Genomic DNA, 17,560 nt, shown 5'->3' on the forward strand with positions numbered 1-17,560 from the left:
TCAGAAAGAAAATACTTATTAAGCATTGTATATAGTCTACTTCTCACAAACTTAAACTTATCGACCAGTTACACTCAACCTACAATACTCGTCAATGTCATCCGGCATCGCTCACACCCTAAGTCATTTCTAATTCAAAGTAGAGAGAACTACTATATCATCTCAGCGACGATCTCTCAGCACACCTCAATAACATAACAGACATCCATATCAATCGTATTGACAATCTCTCAACCGACACAACTAACATGAAAGCATTAAGCTTTGACACCCATAAAGATTGTTAGCTCTAAATCTATCTCTAAAATCTAGAAACTAACAGATAATCATCCTATATAAGGATTCAAGAAGTCTATCTCTAAAACAACCCAAATCCATAGCATAGAGCAAAAATCTAAGACACCAATCAACAAATATTTGTAAATCAAGCTTTATATAACACCATGGGCGACAAATATACATGAGTTCAAAGTAAATATATATATACAAAACCCAACAAAAGAGAAATACATAGAGATAAAAGAGATAAACCAAACTTCTCCCGGTTTGTCAGTGCCGATTGAAGAGAAATCCACCTCGAATCCACAAGATGCAAGACCATAATGTTGTTATCTAAGTTAATCTTAAAGAAAAAGGAGGTTGATAGAGTTGAGAGAACAAAAACCCTCTCCCAAAACCATAACCTAAAAAATGAAATGAAAATGAAATATAAACAAAATTCAGTCCCGATGCGTTCGCCCGGCGAGCCAATTGCTCCGCCCGGCGAACGACTTTATTCTGGCCACGCAGCTTGCGCCACGTCAACAAGTGGGCAAAAATATCTTTTTTCGCGCGGCGAATGGAAGCTTTGCCTAGATGAACAATTGTGTTCAAGATTATCCATGATTCTCCTCGGATTGCTCCTTGTACGATACGGATGCAGGGAAGTCAGTTTCGTGGATGAAGTAGAAATCTGTTTTGAAAGGGACCCCAATAAGTTTTTGATACGGAACCATGAAATGCAATATGATAGGATGAATGCATGTTTCATTTATGGAGAATCCTAAATTCTTTTCACACACTTTTGTTTCTCTTTTCTTTCCTCCTTTTTTGAAATCAAAGCTTTTTTTTTCATAGAGTATTTTTCTTTTTCTTTTTTTTCCCTCATTTCCTTTTTTTTTCTTGGAAACAGACTTTAGGATCCCCCACAAATGAAGTGGATGAAGCGATAATGTTATGTATGCAAAAGCATGGGATCAACGGTCCACATAATCTTAGTAACCACCATGCACTCTTCTGAATAACTTATGTAAAGCCTCTGTAGGTCAAACGTCCAAAGATTAAAGGTTCGACGCCTTTTTGGAACACCAGAATATCAAGCTCCATGAGAATAGACCAAATAAAGGTCCGAACTCAAATATGAAGAAGCAATGGTATGTAGGAGCCAAGGTTTCCTGTCCCATACCAATCTCACAAGTAGGTAGTATAGACACGGACAGGTGGTCCTTAATGGTCACAAGGGTCTACAGTTCCCATGGGGTACAAAGTGTTTGAGGCAACAAGCGTGCCAGACACTGTGTTCAATGAAATAACCTCGCCTAGTTGTGGTACCTCATGCAAAGCTCGATCATAGCAAGCGCTATGGGAGTCGACATGGGCATCCACACTAATCCTATGTATCACTGGCCTGGGTAGTGGGCGTTTTATCTCACAGAAAACCCCCCACCTGCAAAAAATAGAGAAATATGTGGCCCACGGGGGCCCAGTAGTATAGTCCAGAATGCGAGAAAATAAACATGATATGCAAGTAGAAAATAGACATGATATGTAAGCACAAAATAAATGATGCAACACGTAAGCAATATATAGGCACACCCAATAAACAAACAAACAAAGGCTAGGAACGACTCGCTAAGAATGGACCAGCACAGGTCTATCACATCCCCAGCAGAGTCGCCAGCTGTCGCTACCGCGAAAAATGGACCAGAGTCGCCATTAATATATTTATCCCATCGAGGGAAAGGAATATCATAACACCTAGCAAAGAATAAGAACAAGGTCTTACAACCAGAGAACTGGGTACGGGAGTCGGTTACGCAAGGGGAAGGTACTAGCACCCCTCGCTTCTGTCGTACTCGATGGTATCCACCTATGTTTGTTTCTATCTAAAGGGTGTAATATATGTCTAAAGCCTAAATGCGAATTCACGGGAAAAAGAAAGAATATTTACAATTGTGCTCGCTTAGGCCCCGCGACCTAATGCCTACGTATCCTTTTCAGGAATCAGAGCGCTGTAGTTCGGCTCAAATGTCTTTGTTTGTTTTTTTGTTTTTTAGTTGGGCGGCGTTAACATTCGCGCTCTTGCATAAGGGGACGATCTACGATGCGATCGAGCGGAAATAACAATGCCCTTAAGAAAGCCACGAAGGCAAGAGAGAAGAGAGATAGTTTGAGTGTTTCAAGTAGGGTGGCAAACGGGCATGCCCGCCCCGTTTAGGCCCGCCCCGCAAAAGCCTGTGAAAAAACGGGGCGGGACGGACATATTTGAGAGTGCGGGTCTAAAATCTTGCCCCGTCCCGCAAAAAAGTGAGGGCGGGGCGGGGAAAGCCCGCGGGCATTGAACCTTTTAGGCCTAAAAATAGTAAAATTGTATGAAAAAACTCATGCCCGCAAAAGAACGGGGCGGACACACTAAAGGAAGCGAGCCTAAAACCTCCCCCGCCCCGCGAAAAAGTGCGGGTAAAACGGGCTTTCCCCGCGGCCGGACCCGTTTTGCCACCCCTAGTTTCATGTGACTCCCCTAAGCAAGGGAAACCTGAGTTACTCTTCGGTTGGTGTTTTTTATGGTTGGGAACTTCCACTCAAGTGATTCCCTTAAGCAAGGGAGATGAGAGCTTTCATTCCCTTTTTATTGTTTTCAACCTTTATTAAGTGCTTTAGGTGTTTTCTTGGTATTTTTTAATGGGATTTTATTCAAGTATTTATTAAGTGTTTTTGAAGTTGAAAAAAATAAAAAGAGATGACAAAAGGGGAGACTATCCTAATGATTTTAACCTAATGATTATTGTTTTACTAAGGAAATAGAATCTAAGTCCTAACTAAGATCCAAAACATTGCATAAATGCAACTTTATTTATGAGCAAAAACTATACGAGCATTATTTAGAAGCACACATGAATCAGGTCAAAAACTCAATTAAAAACCTAATCAAAAATTGGAATTAAGACTTGGAAATTCATATATACAAATCTACATATGTCTACTGAATTCATACAAAAAATCATAACTAAATTCAATTCCTAAGTCATTCAAACAAAATTATTTGCAAAAGGTACCAAAACAAAAGAGTATTTATGTACATACAGAAGAAAATGATTTATTAAAAATATTAAAACAATTAGAAAACATTCACAAAAATGTGGACAATTATCTACATATCCTAAAGTGTCTAATGTATTTTTTATGCATTTTTTATTTGGGTTAAAACTGATTATTGAAGAAAAAATTAGAAGAAAACAAAATTTAAAACAAGATTAATATTCACACAAGTAGGGGGTGTAACAACAATTACAGAATGAACTAAGTTTTAATTGAAAGCGCAATGGTCTAGAAACCAGGGGGGTGTGGAGAGCAGTGGCGCTAAGCCCAAATGGTGTAAGAAGGCGTGTGCCTCAGCAAATAAGGGGTGGAGTCTAGGAAACATTCTAGGCCCAATTTGCATACGAACAGAAAGCAAACTCAAGAATCATGTAAAACTTTCGTACTCACAATAAAGAATGCATGAGCTGTCACACACGATTTAAGATGTTGTTTAAGGTTTCAGATGCTTACTTGATGAGATCTTGAACGAGAACCTTCGGAAAACTTCTACACTACTGCTCCCTCCTTGGATCTTGCTGTGCTCTTTGAAAGAAATCCACTCCTCTGAGAAATAATCTCAGAGCTTGCCTTGGTGAAGAGATGAACACCTCGAAACGGACTCAGATAATGAACACAGGAGGTGAGGATGATGATGCTTGATTAGTAGAGAAGATTGATAGCATTATGAGGATGATTGGGGCAATGGAAGATTGGTGATGGCGAAGGTTGAAAGAGATGGAGGTGGTTAGGGTGGTGGAAAAATTTGTTACAGGCGGTTATGGTGATTGGTGATAGAGAGAGATGAGAGAGGAGTGAGAGAGAAGGTGAGAGAAGAGAGTGACATGAATTTGAAAAAATGAGAGTGTGTCATGCGTGTGAAGGAGCTTAGCCTTAAATAGAGTGAGTGTGCATGGAAGCTTATGGTGTGGGTGAGTGTAGTGTGTTTTTACCTCATGCTTTTATGTTGCCAGATTTGTGTGTGGCTCTATTGAGTAATGCTGATGAATTGTCATCTTCATGCTGCAAGCATTGACTAAATGCACCATTTCCTCTACTTCGAGTATAATGCCTCTATCCACGTGTTGAACTCTTTTTGATACAATGCCTCTATCCACGTGTAAAGTGATGGTGAAGTCGACTGATCACCACATTTTAAAAATCCAAAATATTTTCTAAGTGTTGGAACTTTTTATTTATGGAAATTTCTCATTTCAACCAACTTCCATATTTGGCAACTTTTTGGTTATTCTTGATTTTATTTATTTCTTTGACTTTTCTTGGTCAATTTTCCACCAAAAGTCAACATTTGAATAATTGGCCTGATTTTGACCAAAATACCCAAAAGTCAACTATTTGACTTTTTCCAATTCCTGATGAAATTCCTGATTAATCAACTCCTTACCAATGGCAATCAATTGGATACTTCCACATATATCCCATGCAATCTCTCAATATAAAATTAGCTCTTGATTAATGTGTTGACCAAAAAGTCAACTATGTTGACTTTGGTCAAAAACCCTAATCCAGGGAGATCAAGTGAATTTCAAACTTGTATATTCCAATCAATGCCTTGAGCTGAAGATGAGGAAACACTAATTCAAGAAGAACTTCCAAATAGGGATGACGCCACATGATTAGCCCTTAGATACTCTTCTTTTGGTAAGGAATTCTCTTCAATAGAAACCTCTCTCTTGCCATCTTTTGAACAGTATCAATGATATGAATGCATGCATTAGGTCATGGCCTAACTGAAGTATGTATATGGATTGTAAGCCAGATAAATAGGGTAGGACAAATTTGGGGTATGACAAATATAGGCTGTCACATTTTAATCATAAACATCAATAATCAATCGCAATCAAAACAAGTACATAACACCATTAACTCGGATGAGCCAAACATAACAAAATTAGTCTTCAAAAACAACTTTCAATTGAGCTACGGAATTCAATATAGTGTAACTTAGAAAATTCATGACATCATTAATCCAACATAATTAGCATCAAGCTGTAACAAAATATTTCAACAAACAATTTAAAATCCAACAGCAAAATAAATAGCAAAATATTTAGCGTTCATCCCCCCCGAGACACCAACTCAACTACCGAAGGTATTTGGCCTTCATTCCTGATTATCTACACGTTACCAACATAGGGTTAATATTCAAACAAAAGGGATGATATATTGTATAATATAAAAGAATGCATGATAAATAATATAGGAGATATAGATCATACATAATTTCACTACTTCATACGACATTAACATCATTTATTCACCCCGCAACACATCCTTCATTAAAATCCATTCACCATTTATACCATTATCATGAAAATGCAATGCAACTGACACTGTGCAAATGCATGTGGTACCAACAGGGCATAAGTCCCCTTCGCAAATTTCCAATTATTAGAGGCATAAACAAGGCATAACCCTTCTTCGTAGTTTTGCCAATCCAGGCCAATATGTTTGCCAATCTAGGTCATCGTAAAGATGAATGTATGCGACTCGATAATGTGACATCATAAAATGAAACAACAACAACACATCAATGGGGCATAACCTCCTTCTCAATCGCCAATAATTAGTGGCAGCTACAACAACATCACCATCATCATCATAATAATCTGCAATCTATACTCACATCGTTTTGGTAACAACGTCACACAACAACATTGCGAGAACGCATTGTGTTTGACATGAACAGAACGCGTCTTGCATTTATTTTTGCGCAGAAGTGCAATGCGTTTTAGAAAAACGCATTGAATTTCTCCTTACACATCGTTTTGAATTTGTACTATTCATAAATTTAGAGGAGGAGAGATTAAAAACACTTGAGCAGAAGATAAAAAAAGCATTCTTATAAATTTGAAAAACTATTTTCATATAATTCATCAGAAAGTTTTTTTTTAGTAATTTTTGAAATAATATGGCGCAGAGGGTTCTCTCTTTAAGAATACTTTAGGTTGATTAGTTTAGTTTGGTTAAAAAAATTCTCCCTAAGAATAGTTTAGTTTGATTAAACTTAATAAAACTCATTTTTTTAATTTCACAATAAACTTTTTAGACATTGTGAGAGGGTTGAATTAAAGCTATTTGCAAGGACTATTGTAGTTAAATAGGAGAATATAATCAAAATCTAAAGATAAAACAAAACCTAAGTAAAAAAAGCATTGGGGATGAATACAACTTACACAACTTGATAAAATTGAACTAAGGCAACCCATTCTTCACCATTTTAGTTAGTTTCCGATTTTTAGAAAATTAATTTAAAAATTAAACAAATTATTTTTAATTAATCCAAATTTATTTTTCTCTCAAAGTCAATCAGATCGTCCTATTTTAATAACAAACACAACCGTCACTATTCCGTTTGCATTGACAAATTCATATGAATACACACCTATCTTTTATCTGAAAACGACTAAATTATTCTTTACAAATAAAAAATTATATTAGCAAGTTGTCATGTTAATGAAACTAAAAAAATAAGTGACATAATCAACATTGAGAATTTTCAACTCAACCATTGTATTAATGCAATTTAATATTCATTACCAATTAAATAATTTAATTGACTTGTATCTCTATATTAACTTAATTCTACAATTATATATATCTTTCTCTATTATTTTTAAGGCATAATATATATATATATATATATATATATATATATATATATATATATATATATATATATATTCTTAAATAAAACATAGATCCGAGATCATTTGAATAAAATGGTAAGTATTATTTATTCTTAAATAAAACATAGATCCGAGATCATTTGAATGAAATGGTAAGTATTATTTCAGTTTAATTAGAGTTTTTGAATTTGAATCAAATCTTAAATGTAAAAGATATTTGATCTATACTAATATATATATATATATATATATATATATATATATATATATATATATATATATATATATATATATATATATATATATATATATATATATATATATATATATATATATATATATATATATATATATATATATATATATATAAGCCTCTTTTAGTTTAATTAATTTTTTTGGATAAATCTGTCTATTAAAGTTTTCTATAATTTATAAGATTAATTTAAGCAATTACGTATAAGATAACACCTTTACACCAAAAATAAATAAGCATAGACACATTATCGATTACTTTATTAATTATGATATGAATGTTAACTATGCAATGTAAAATATTTATATAATATAATTCCCCACTAAGATTACTCCATATTACACCCTAACCACAACTCTTTAATTTCCACATTCCATAATCCACAAAATTAACCAAATCCTAAAACTTAAAAAGATTTCTTCTCTCTTTTTTCAACTCCAAAATCAAAATCTATCATACCCTTTTCTTCTTAGATTCGCTCTTTCTCTAATCCAACCAATTTGCTTTCTCTTCATCTCTCACAACCACAAATGTTTCTATCAAAACATGGCCCAAAGTTCTTCAAATTTAGAACCCCAATTTCATTCATATGTCATATCTATAATCTTTTCAATTTCTAAACTACCCTTTTAATCTTTTCAAATTCTCTTTCAACCACAAATATCTTCAACCAAATTACTCATAACCCTCTCATCTCAAGTTTCTTTTTCTTGACTCAAATGGTTCACAAAAAATTCTACGAAATTTCATGTGGATTTATTGAAATGGCTTGGATTATGCTATGTGTTGACTACTCAAGACTCTTATGGCAATTATTTGGTGTTTTTTCATATGAGAATCATGAGTGGAAGCCTCGGATTATCTAGCATATACTTTTACTTGAATCATACAAGATAAGATTACTTAAATATAATTTCCATTAAGTGCTTATATTTTTAAGTTATATAAGATTAGTTTTTAGAGCCATGTTTAAGGGAAGAATAGGAGGCAAAGCTCAACTTGGATATGTAGAAACTGATCCTTCAGGTCGATATGGACGTGTAAGTATTTCTAATTGATTCTCATATTCATATAGTGTAATAAATTCTAATTGTTTATGTAAAATGATAAATTCATGAAGTTTCATTGATGATAATTTGAATTGAAGGTTAACACTAATTAATTAATAAATAAAATAAAATTATGAATAGTCGAAAATTCTAATAGAAGTGAATATTGTTAAGAGTTATATGTTATCACAGAATTCGAATCATAATATTCACAATTGTATATTTGAGTTTTTAGTAATTATTTTCACTGTGTCTAAAAATAATATTGATCTAATTATTGTTTTTTTTCATAAAACCGCTATTTAATTTTTCAAGAACCTTTTTTTTTTTTCTTGTGAAAAACGATTTTACTATGAATCGCAATTTGTCCCTAAAATAATTAAGGGGTTAAAATTTTTGTTTTCAAATTTACAAAATAGCAAACTAGTCCCTTAAATTATGAAACATGGACCAATTTCATTAGTGCCTCAATCAAATAAAGATTTAGATATTGATTGTAATAGTCTTGTATCAAATTGTGATATTGTATTTGTAAAAATGACTTAATTGACTAACATGTTTTCAATCTAATGGACTAAATTGCTATTTTATAAATTTGTTGGATTAAATTGATATTAAAATATCAATTTACTTGTTAATTATTTCTTCGGTTGCCATTTATGATTGAGTCAAATTACTAAATAGAAAAGCATTATTTGTTCTGTTTTACTCTTTTACTAAGTCTTGGCTTGTTACCATGGGACAATCACACAAGGTTAACTCTTTAGTACACCCAAGGGTCATTCATATATAGTATAGACTAAATTGAATTATTGAGACTCAATATTGATATATTATCACACACCAAACATATACGTTTGACTTTGAAATAAAATTGTTTAATATTTTGAATTTTTATATATTGAATTAGTTGTTGAGTTGATACTAGCAATAAATTATTATGCTTAAAGTGCTGACACAGAAACAAATATAGATATTTTGCCGATGAATGTGACACTAACACGTGTGTCAGACACCATTGATACAAACATGGACACTATAAACGAGTGTGATACTATCACATATGTTCGACACCAAACATGTTATAGATTAGAAGAATCGGTTTTTGAGAGATTGATATTGAATTATATTATTGGTGTGTGTAGTTTAGGGATGTCCTTGGCAAAGGAGCTATGAAGATAGTTTATAAAGCATTTGATGAAATCTTAGGACTTGAAGTGGCTTGGAACCAAATCAAACTTGATGATGTTTTTCAATCACCGGATCAACTTCAACGTCTCTATTCAGAAGTTCATCTTCTAAAGAACTTGGATCATGATTCTATCATTACCTTCCATGGTACTTGGATTGATGTTGATCGTAGAACATTCAATTTCATCACTGAATTGTTCACTTCCGGAACCCTAAGAGAGTAATTCTTTAACCATCACTTATTTTCATTACTTTATATGTTTTGAATTGCTTTAAATCACAATCGCGATCATGGTTATAAATTGCAGTTGCAATTTAAAATGTTGCAAGAAAACAGACTTGATACATGCATTTGTAAATGCATTTATAGTTGCAAACCACAATTTAGAGTTGCATTATAGTTTTTCTAAATATCAAAGACATTTTCTTGTATTTTAACATAAAGCAGGTGTTTACTAAGGGTGATAAACAAACATGTTCGTCTCGTTTAGGTCTCTCATGTGAAAATTTACAAAAAAATGGAGCAATGTAGACATAATAGACGGTGCAGAGTAAAAATAGTGACTCGCTACAAAGAAAACGGGGCAGAGCGGACCCTAAACTTTTAGGCTATGTTTGGGAGTTTGGAGGAGAGGGGAGGGGAGGACTTTGGAAAATAGTAAGAATTGGGTGGAAAAAAATAAAAAAGATTTTGGGTAGGAGAGTTTTGGAAGGTTTGATTTTATTCATAACATCAAAAACCCTATAAAATGGGGGAACTCAAAATTTGTATTGAAGAAGGGTTTTGGAGGAGTTACATAAATTTTCCAAATATCTTTTAGGTTGTTATACTATTTTAAAAATTAAAAATTTTGTAATGATAATGACTCTTTTATCATTCTAAACAAAATCTCTTTTTCAAAAAATATCAAATATTTTTCTATATTTTTTAAAAAATTCATTTTCAGAAGCCTTCCCCTCCCCTTCACTCCAAACTCCCAAATATGACGTTAAAGTTTAATATTTTAAATGTGATCGTGATCATGACCATAATTTCAAACTTTGATTCTAGTCATTGATATTTTGTAACCCTACCCTTTAGCTCTATATATAAACCATTATGTTAACTCTTATATGCTCTCTAACATTTGTGATTACATTTTTAGGTATAGAAAGAAGTACCCTCGTGTAGATATCAGAGCAATAAAGAATTGGGCTCGTCAAATTTTAAATGGTTTGGTGTATTTGCATAGCCATGATCCACCTGTAATACATAGAGACCTAAAATGTGACAATATCTTTGTCAATGGTCATATGGGAAAGGTCAAGATTGGTGATTTAGGCCTTGCAGCAATTCTTCGTGGCTCCCAACATGCACACAGTGTCATAGGTAATTTCTCAAATACCATCTCTTAATTAAGCACTTATCACATATAACTACTTATCCATAAATTATTTTGTCACAAATAAACCATGAATAATCAACACTGAGTCTCTAAAAACTTAAGGCAGATCTGATGAAAAATATGTCATATGTTATTTTCATATCGGGTCTATTTGGTAAGACCCAAAAAAGAGCTTTTAGTTTTTAGTTTTTAGTTTTTCAGCTTACATTAATGAAAAAACTCGTGATGGTATTTCAGCTTTTAGCTTGTAGCTTGTTTACTAGCTTTTAGTTTTTTTTTATCAAAAGTTATTTGAAGTAGCTTTTGAGCTTGTGACTTTTTTTTTTTTTTCATTTATACCCTTATTATTTTAATAAAATATTATTATCCTTATTAATTAAAATGATCGTTTATGTCATTTTGTATCTATCAGCTAATGAAACAGTTAATATACCAAACACTCATATTAGCTTATCAGCTATCAGTCACCAGCTATAAGCTACCAGCTAATTTTTATCAAACAGAGCTTAGTAGTTTTACAAGCACTTATGTCGATCAACAGATAATATTAATCCAATCCAAACAAGCCCCACTCCTGTAAATGATTATGTGTATCAAATTGATTTTATTTTTGTATATTTTGAATGATTATTAGGTACACCTGAATTCATGGCACCAGAATTGTATGAAGAGGAATACAATGAGTTGGTAGACATATACTCATTTGGCATGTGCATGATTGAGTTGTTCACTTCAGAGTTTCCATATAGTGAATGCACTAACCCTGCTCAAATATACAAAAAAGTTACCTCAGTAAGTTTAATTGAAAAAAAAATAATCACTTAATTTTTAATTCATTTACTCATTTATTAACAAAATTAAAATTTTTTTTAATCAATTTGATATTAAAGGGGAAGCTACCAGAGGCATATTACAAGATTCAAGATAAAGAAGCCCAAGAGTTTGTTGGGAAGTGTTTGGCAAATGTATCAAAGAGATTGTCAGCAAAAGAGCTTTTGTTGGACCCATTTTTAGCCACAGCCCAACATGAGTCACCATTGCTTAGTCCAACTTCACCTCAAAAAAACAATTTCAATGCAATAATTGCCAAAGAGGAACTTTCATTGAATGATCAAAGAAAGAGCACTTTCATGACAATCACAGGAAGTATGAATGAAGAGGATGATACTGTTTTCCTTAAAGTCAAAATTTCTAACAAAGAAGGTATGTATAGTTTCATCACTTATTGTAGTGTTAGAAAAATAGATTTTTTTAAATATTTTTAAAAACAATTTTTGTAAATATGTTTTTTAAAATATTAAAAAATTAACTCATTTTTATAAATTAAAAAAATTATTTTGACATTTAATAACATAAATATACATTATTATTGAAGATTAAAAGATAGTCAAAATTATAAAAAAATGTATCTCAAAAATAATTTTTATAAAAAAATATTCAAAATAATTTTAATTTTAAGTAATTTCTTAAAATTTTGATATCCGAAAAAGATTATAATAAAATGATGATATCTCTAAAATAATATTTTTCAAAAATTATTTAAAAATAATTATTTGTAAATTTTTTAACTAAAATATTTAATATTATAAAAAAAAATTCAAAAAATTTTAAAAAAAAGTGTCCATAATTTAATTTTTAGTTTTTTATATTGAAAACACTTTTGTAGGTAAATATCCAAACTGGTATTTAGGAAAAACAGAAACCTATTTGTTTTATTGGAAATAGAAAATATCATTTTTATTCTCTTAAATATTGGTCAAATTATTCATATAAAGAACCAAATTATTCATGAAATACATTAATTTACTTAATATTTGATATATAGTATAACCATCTACACCCTTTTAGTAATGGAGAAGAAATACAAAATTGGTTTGCTAAAAATATTAAACTTTGAATATAGGGAACACAAGAAACATATATTTTCCATTTGACACCATAAAGGACACTGCAATTGAAGTTGCAAATGAAATGGTGAAAGAACTAGAAATTAGTGACTTGGAACCATTGGAGATTGCTGAGATGATTGAAGAAGAGATTTCAACTATAGTTCCAACATGGAGGGATTGTGACACTTCTAAGTATGAAAAACAACATAGTTTTAACTATGGTGAAGATGATGATAATGATCACCATCCTTTCTTCTCGCCGCCTTCTCGATCTTCTTCGCATGGTTCCCTCCCTATGTTTTGTGCTTCATTCAACAATAATGGAAACCTTTGTGGGAGTCATTATTCTCTTGCTCAAGATTGGTTACAAGGTACTTCTATTTTTTTAACTTATTGATTATTTGACTACGTTGAAGTGTTTCTTGAGAAATTTAAATAGAAAGAATACTTTGGGAGATTGTTGTGGTCTAGGTTTTTGGTTTACGAGATTAGAGAAATTTCAAAATAATTGTTGAAATATAAATTCTTGACCACATTATTCTCGTTTGCATAAATTCAAAAATAGATCAATCAATCGTATATACCAGAACAGCTACTGATTTAAATATAGATCTTTCGTCCTGTATGTTAGTTAAAAAATTCACAGATGCTTCTTTTTTCACCAATACTCAAACCCTCCGAAATATATCGAATAGGACCTTGAAAACATACACAATTGATCGAACTTTGTGATTATCTGACTAAGTTGAAGGGTTTCTTGAGAAATTTAAATAGAAAGAATGATCTATTTACTTTGGGAAATTGTTGTAGTCTAGGTTTTTGGTTTAAGAGATTAGAGAAATTTCAAAATAATTGTTGAAATATAAATTCTTGACCACATTATTTCTGGTTGTATAAATTCAGAAATAAATTAATCAATCGTGTACCAGAACATCTACTGATCTAAATATTAATCTCTTGTCTTATACGTCAGTTAAAAAATTCTTAGACGTTTCCTTTTTCATTGATATTCTAACCCTCCGAAATATATTGAATATATAGGACATTGGAAACATGCACAATTGATCGAACTTTGTGATCATGTTCTTTGTTTTTGATGATGTTCTTTGTTTTTGAATCTTTTTAATTTTGATACGATATTGTTTTAATAGTTATTTTATCGGCTTAAAAGTGATTCTTTTCTAACTATAACTAGTAACTTGTAGTACTATAGTTTAAGACTTGAACTATTTTGCAGATGATCATCAATTTATTAATGATGATGCAAGCTCACAAACCTCAATGAACTCCATCAAGTGTTTCAATTTCCATTGCGACGATTCATGCAACGAAGACGAACACGATTCAACTCTTCAAGTAGGAGAAGAATCCTTTTGTTGCAATCCAAAGAGTAACAACAAATGGACAAGATTTTGTCCTCCAAAAGATATGGTGGAAGCTGGTTTCACCAAAATGTTTTGCAACATGAAAATGAATTCTCACACTCAAAATCACAATCATAGGAATCATCATGGAACAAGGAATGGATGTAAGAGACTAACAAGGATTAATTCATGTGTTGATGTGAGGAGACAACAATTGCAAAGATCTTTGATGGAAGAGATGGAAAAGAGAAGGGTGTTCAACACGGTTAATGCTATTGAGAATGTTGGGTTTCAAAATCCAGAAGGAGATGGATGTTTTTGTTGATTTCATGCTACATGGGTTAAGAATGTACTATATAATTTTCTTATTTTATTACTTTTAGGGTGTTTTTGAATTTATTTGCTTGGATTATGTTGTGGAATAATTGTAATATATTTTAACTTGTGAATATGTTAAAAGATGTTTAATTATTTGTTGTGTATATGAAAAATATTAAATTATTATAGTTATTTGCAATCTAATAGGGATACTTACTAAATGATGTTTTCCACTATTATGCAATTAATATTAATATTTATATAAAAAAAAAGTTTAGTATAGGATTATTTATTTTCTATAATAACTATAGTAGGGGGTGTAATTACGGGTGACAAAACGGGTCGGGCTTGTCGGGTCAGCTCGATTATCCCACCATTTTGGCGGACTGAGCCGAGGTTTTCAATTCGGTGCTTTAAGTTGGCACTCTCCGCCTAACCCGCTTTAAAGTGGGGCGAGGGTAGAGCGGGGTAGATTTCTCCAGCGGGTTTTTTCTCTTAACTTTTTTATACTTAGAGTAAAAATTGGACAATGCATTGAGGAGCCAATCCACTAATTTATTTATTTTTTATTGATAAAAAATGAGAATTTGAATACTTACATCTACTGTTGCCATAAATTAGAAAATTTGTTTACTTGTTGTTTCACTTACGTTTGACAGTGGATGCATGTTGCAACCATGAAACTCAATAATTTATGAGATAGGAATTACAAAGTAATATGAAATAATAATTTTTTTTATTATTGTTTAGTAAAACTTATTATTTAGTACTCCCTCCGTTCCTTTTTAAGTGTCGTTTTAGCAAAAAGCTCTTCAACCAAGATAGTGGAATATTAGAGTTACATTTTCTATTATACCCTTATTTATTTTCCTCTTTCCAAATAAATTCAATCATTGAAAAATTTGAGGTGGAGTTATTGAGAAAATAAGGGTATAAATGACAAATTATAACATTAAATTATAAAACGACACTTAAATAGGAACAAAAAAATTATTCTAAAATAACACTTAAAAAGGAACGGAGGGAGTAACTCTTAAAGATTGTATTATTATTTGGATGATTATGGTATATGATCTAAAAGATAATAAATATAGACATAGTAACTCAAATAGTAAATTATTTAAAAAAATTGTAAATAAAGTAGTATCCTATAAAAAAATTAGTAAGGTAAATTGGGAAAAATAATTTAAAATAAGGCAAACCGGCTCGTCAACCCGCCAGATCGTTAGTAAACGGGGCGGACTTGACTTTTGAGCTCGGATGTCTAAGTTGGCCCGCTTCGCCTCACCTTTGGACGAACTTAAACGGGAAGGGCCTAAATGAGGCGGGCTGCCCGCTTTACTACTCTTAGGTGCAACTTTACATTTGTGTGTGGCATAGTTATAAGAGGGGTGGAAATTTGCATTTGTGTGAGGGATTCCACTTAGATTTGCATTTTTGTGAGAAATATTAGAGAATTTTTAACACATCCTATGTCATTGAAAATAATTCTATAAAAATTCAATTTTGTCCCTACATGCCCGCCCAGAAGTATATTTCTAAGAAACATTTTTTTTAAACTTCAGTTAATCCCAAAGATGTATTTACGGGATGAAATCGGAAATACATTTTCGGATTTTATGCTGACAATAGCAAAAAATAATTTTCATGGTTTCAAATGTTTCCACATATTAAGACATATATTATATGCATTACATGAATACAAAATAAATACAATACTATATGCATGACATGAATACAAAGACATATATTTTCATATAGTAGTCAACACTACAAAATGTGTCCAAAGTCGATAAAGTCGCTAATCAAAATATTATCCAAATACAATCCAAACTCGATAAACAAAATATTATCCAAACCAAAATACAATATAAGATATACAAATGTGAATACTACTGCGTATGGCAGGTTCTGAATCGGCTCCTGCCCCTCCTGACGTTCCTCTGATGCCTTATGTACATCAGAGCCTCCCGAGCCTCTGCCATGATGGCATCTAGAACACCTATAACCTCATAACCATCTTGAAAAAATCATCCATCAATACATGTCTGTCCAATATTCACGATACGACGACACCTAGGCAACACATTATGAGCATGATCGCCTCTAGCCTGCTCCTCATCTAGAATCTCCTGATGAGCCGCCCTAAATGAGTTTCTTGGAGCATTTTGTACCAGATATGGATGGGACACCTTGAAGAACCATAGGATGTAACCGTCCATGTGGCTCCAATCGTCTGGTGCTAAGGTACTCCGGAACTAATCTGACACCAGATGATTAATATGATCATCAAACAAGGCATCCATATCCATGCATTTCACCATGGGAAGAGCACAGCAGGATCCCGGGGTATGCACGACATATACTCAAACTGAAACATGATGCTCTCAGGCTGATGAGCAGTCGTCTTGCGCGACCCGCAAGCCAATCATCCCCAGTATAGCACAATGTCGTCACATGGAATCATCACACGGTGGTCGACGTATGCATGGAAGTGTATAACATCAAACACCAAGTGGTGAATATACACTCGGAACGACTCTGTCGTTTGGTTCCCTCGGAGCGAGTCGAATGCTGCGACACACGACTTTACTTCAGTATGCGTAGGATCAAGTGACCAACTGGATATGCGAGGGAAGTGTTGTAGGACCTGGGCCTACACAACTAGAATTATTAATTAGTAACGAAATCAAAATAATTTACAAAATGGCATACATATAATATAAGACCAAGAAATGTTACCATCAAGAGTGTGATGTTGTCGGTCATTTGTTTTGTCTTCCACTTACAGCCTTCAGACAGCTAATGGTATACGTACACCAAACAAGAGACCCCCTAGTTCCACTCATGGATCCGCTCAAAGTCGTCAAAGTACCACATGTACATGACATCAGTGTAAGTCGCACTTGTGTCCACAAAAATGACAGATCCAACCAGATACAACAGGTATGCTCTCATAGCACACGCTCTGTGCAGGGATACCTGCTCGGGGTCACCATCAGCCTGTTGTGCACATATTAGCTCTTCAATGAACACCATATACAAATAACTAAATGTGACTTGAGCACCACGGGATCAATCCATCTCCTCCATGGCACTCTTTAGGATAACTCCTAAGTACTCTA

General features: G+C 32.8%; 1 protein-coding gene across 1 annotated transcript; it reads left to right on the top strand.

Moving 5' to 3' along the window:
* The first annotated feature begins 7,560 nt into the window (after positions 1 to 7,560).
* On the top strand, positions 7,561 to 14,566 carry LOC131601566 (probable serine/threonine-protein kinase WNK5). The gene is made up of 7 exons (XM_058873418.1): positions 7,561 to 8,279; positions 9,434 to 9,699; positions 10,625 to 10,848; positions 11,499 to 11,656; positions 11,755 to 12,067; positions 12,768 to 13,124; positions 13,991 to 14,566. The coding sequence occupies exons 1-7, from the start codon at positions 8,205 to 8,207 to the stop codon at positions 14,440 to 14,442; spliced, it is 1,845 nt and encodes a 614-aa protein (XP_058729401.1). The 5' UTR covers positions 7,561 to 8,204; the 3' UTR covers positions 14,443 to 14,566.
* The last annotated feature ends 2,994 nt before the right edge of the window (positions 14,567 to 17,560 follow it).

Source organism: Vicia villosa, linkage group LG5 (assembly GCF_029867415.1).
Source record: "Vicia villosa cultivar HV-30 ecotype Madison, WI linkage group LG5, Vvil1.0, whole genome shotgun sequence".
Lineage (NCBI taxonomy): Eukaryota > Viridiplantae > Streptophyta > Magnoliopsida > Fabales > Fabaceae > Vicia > Vicia villosa.

What these genes read in the sequence shown, in the direction of transcription:
- LOC131601566 (XM_058873418.1), top strand. Translation starts at nt 8,205, where the DNA reads ATGTTTAAGGGAAGAATAGGAGGCAAAGCTCAACTTGGATATGTAGAA. An exon ending in TATACAAAAAAGTTACCTCA is followed by an intron (nt 11,657 to 11,754) that starts GTAAGTTTAATT and finishes TTGATATTAAAG; the next exon opens with GGGAAGCTACCAGAGGCATA. An exon ending in CAAAATTTCTAACAAAGAAG is followed by an intron (nt 12,068 to 12,767) that starts GTATGTATAGTT and finishes CTTTGAATATAG; the next exon opens with GGAACACAAGAAACATATAT.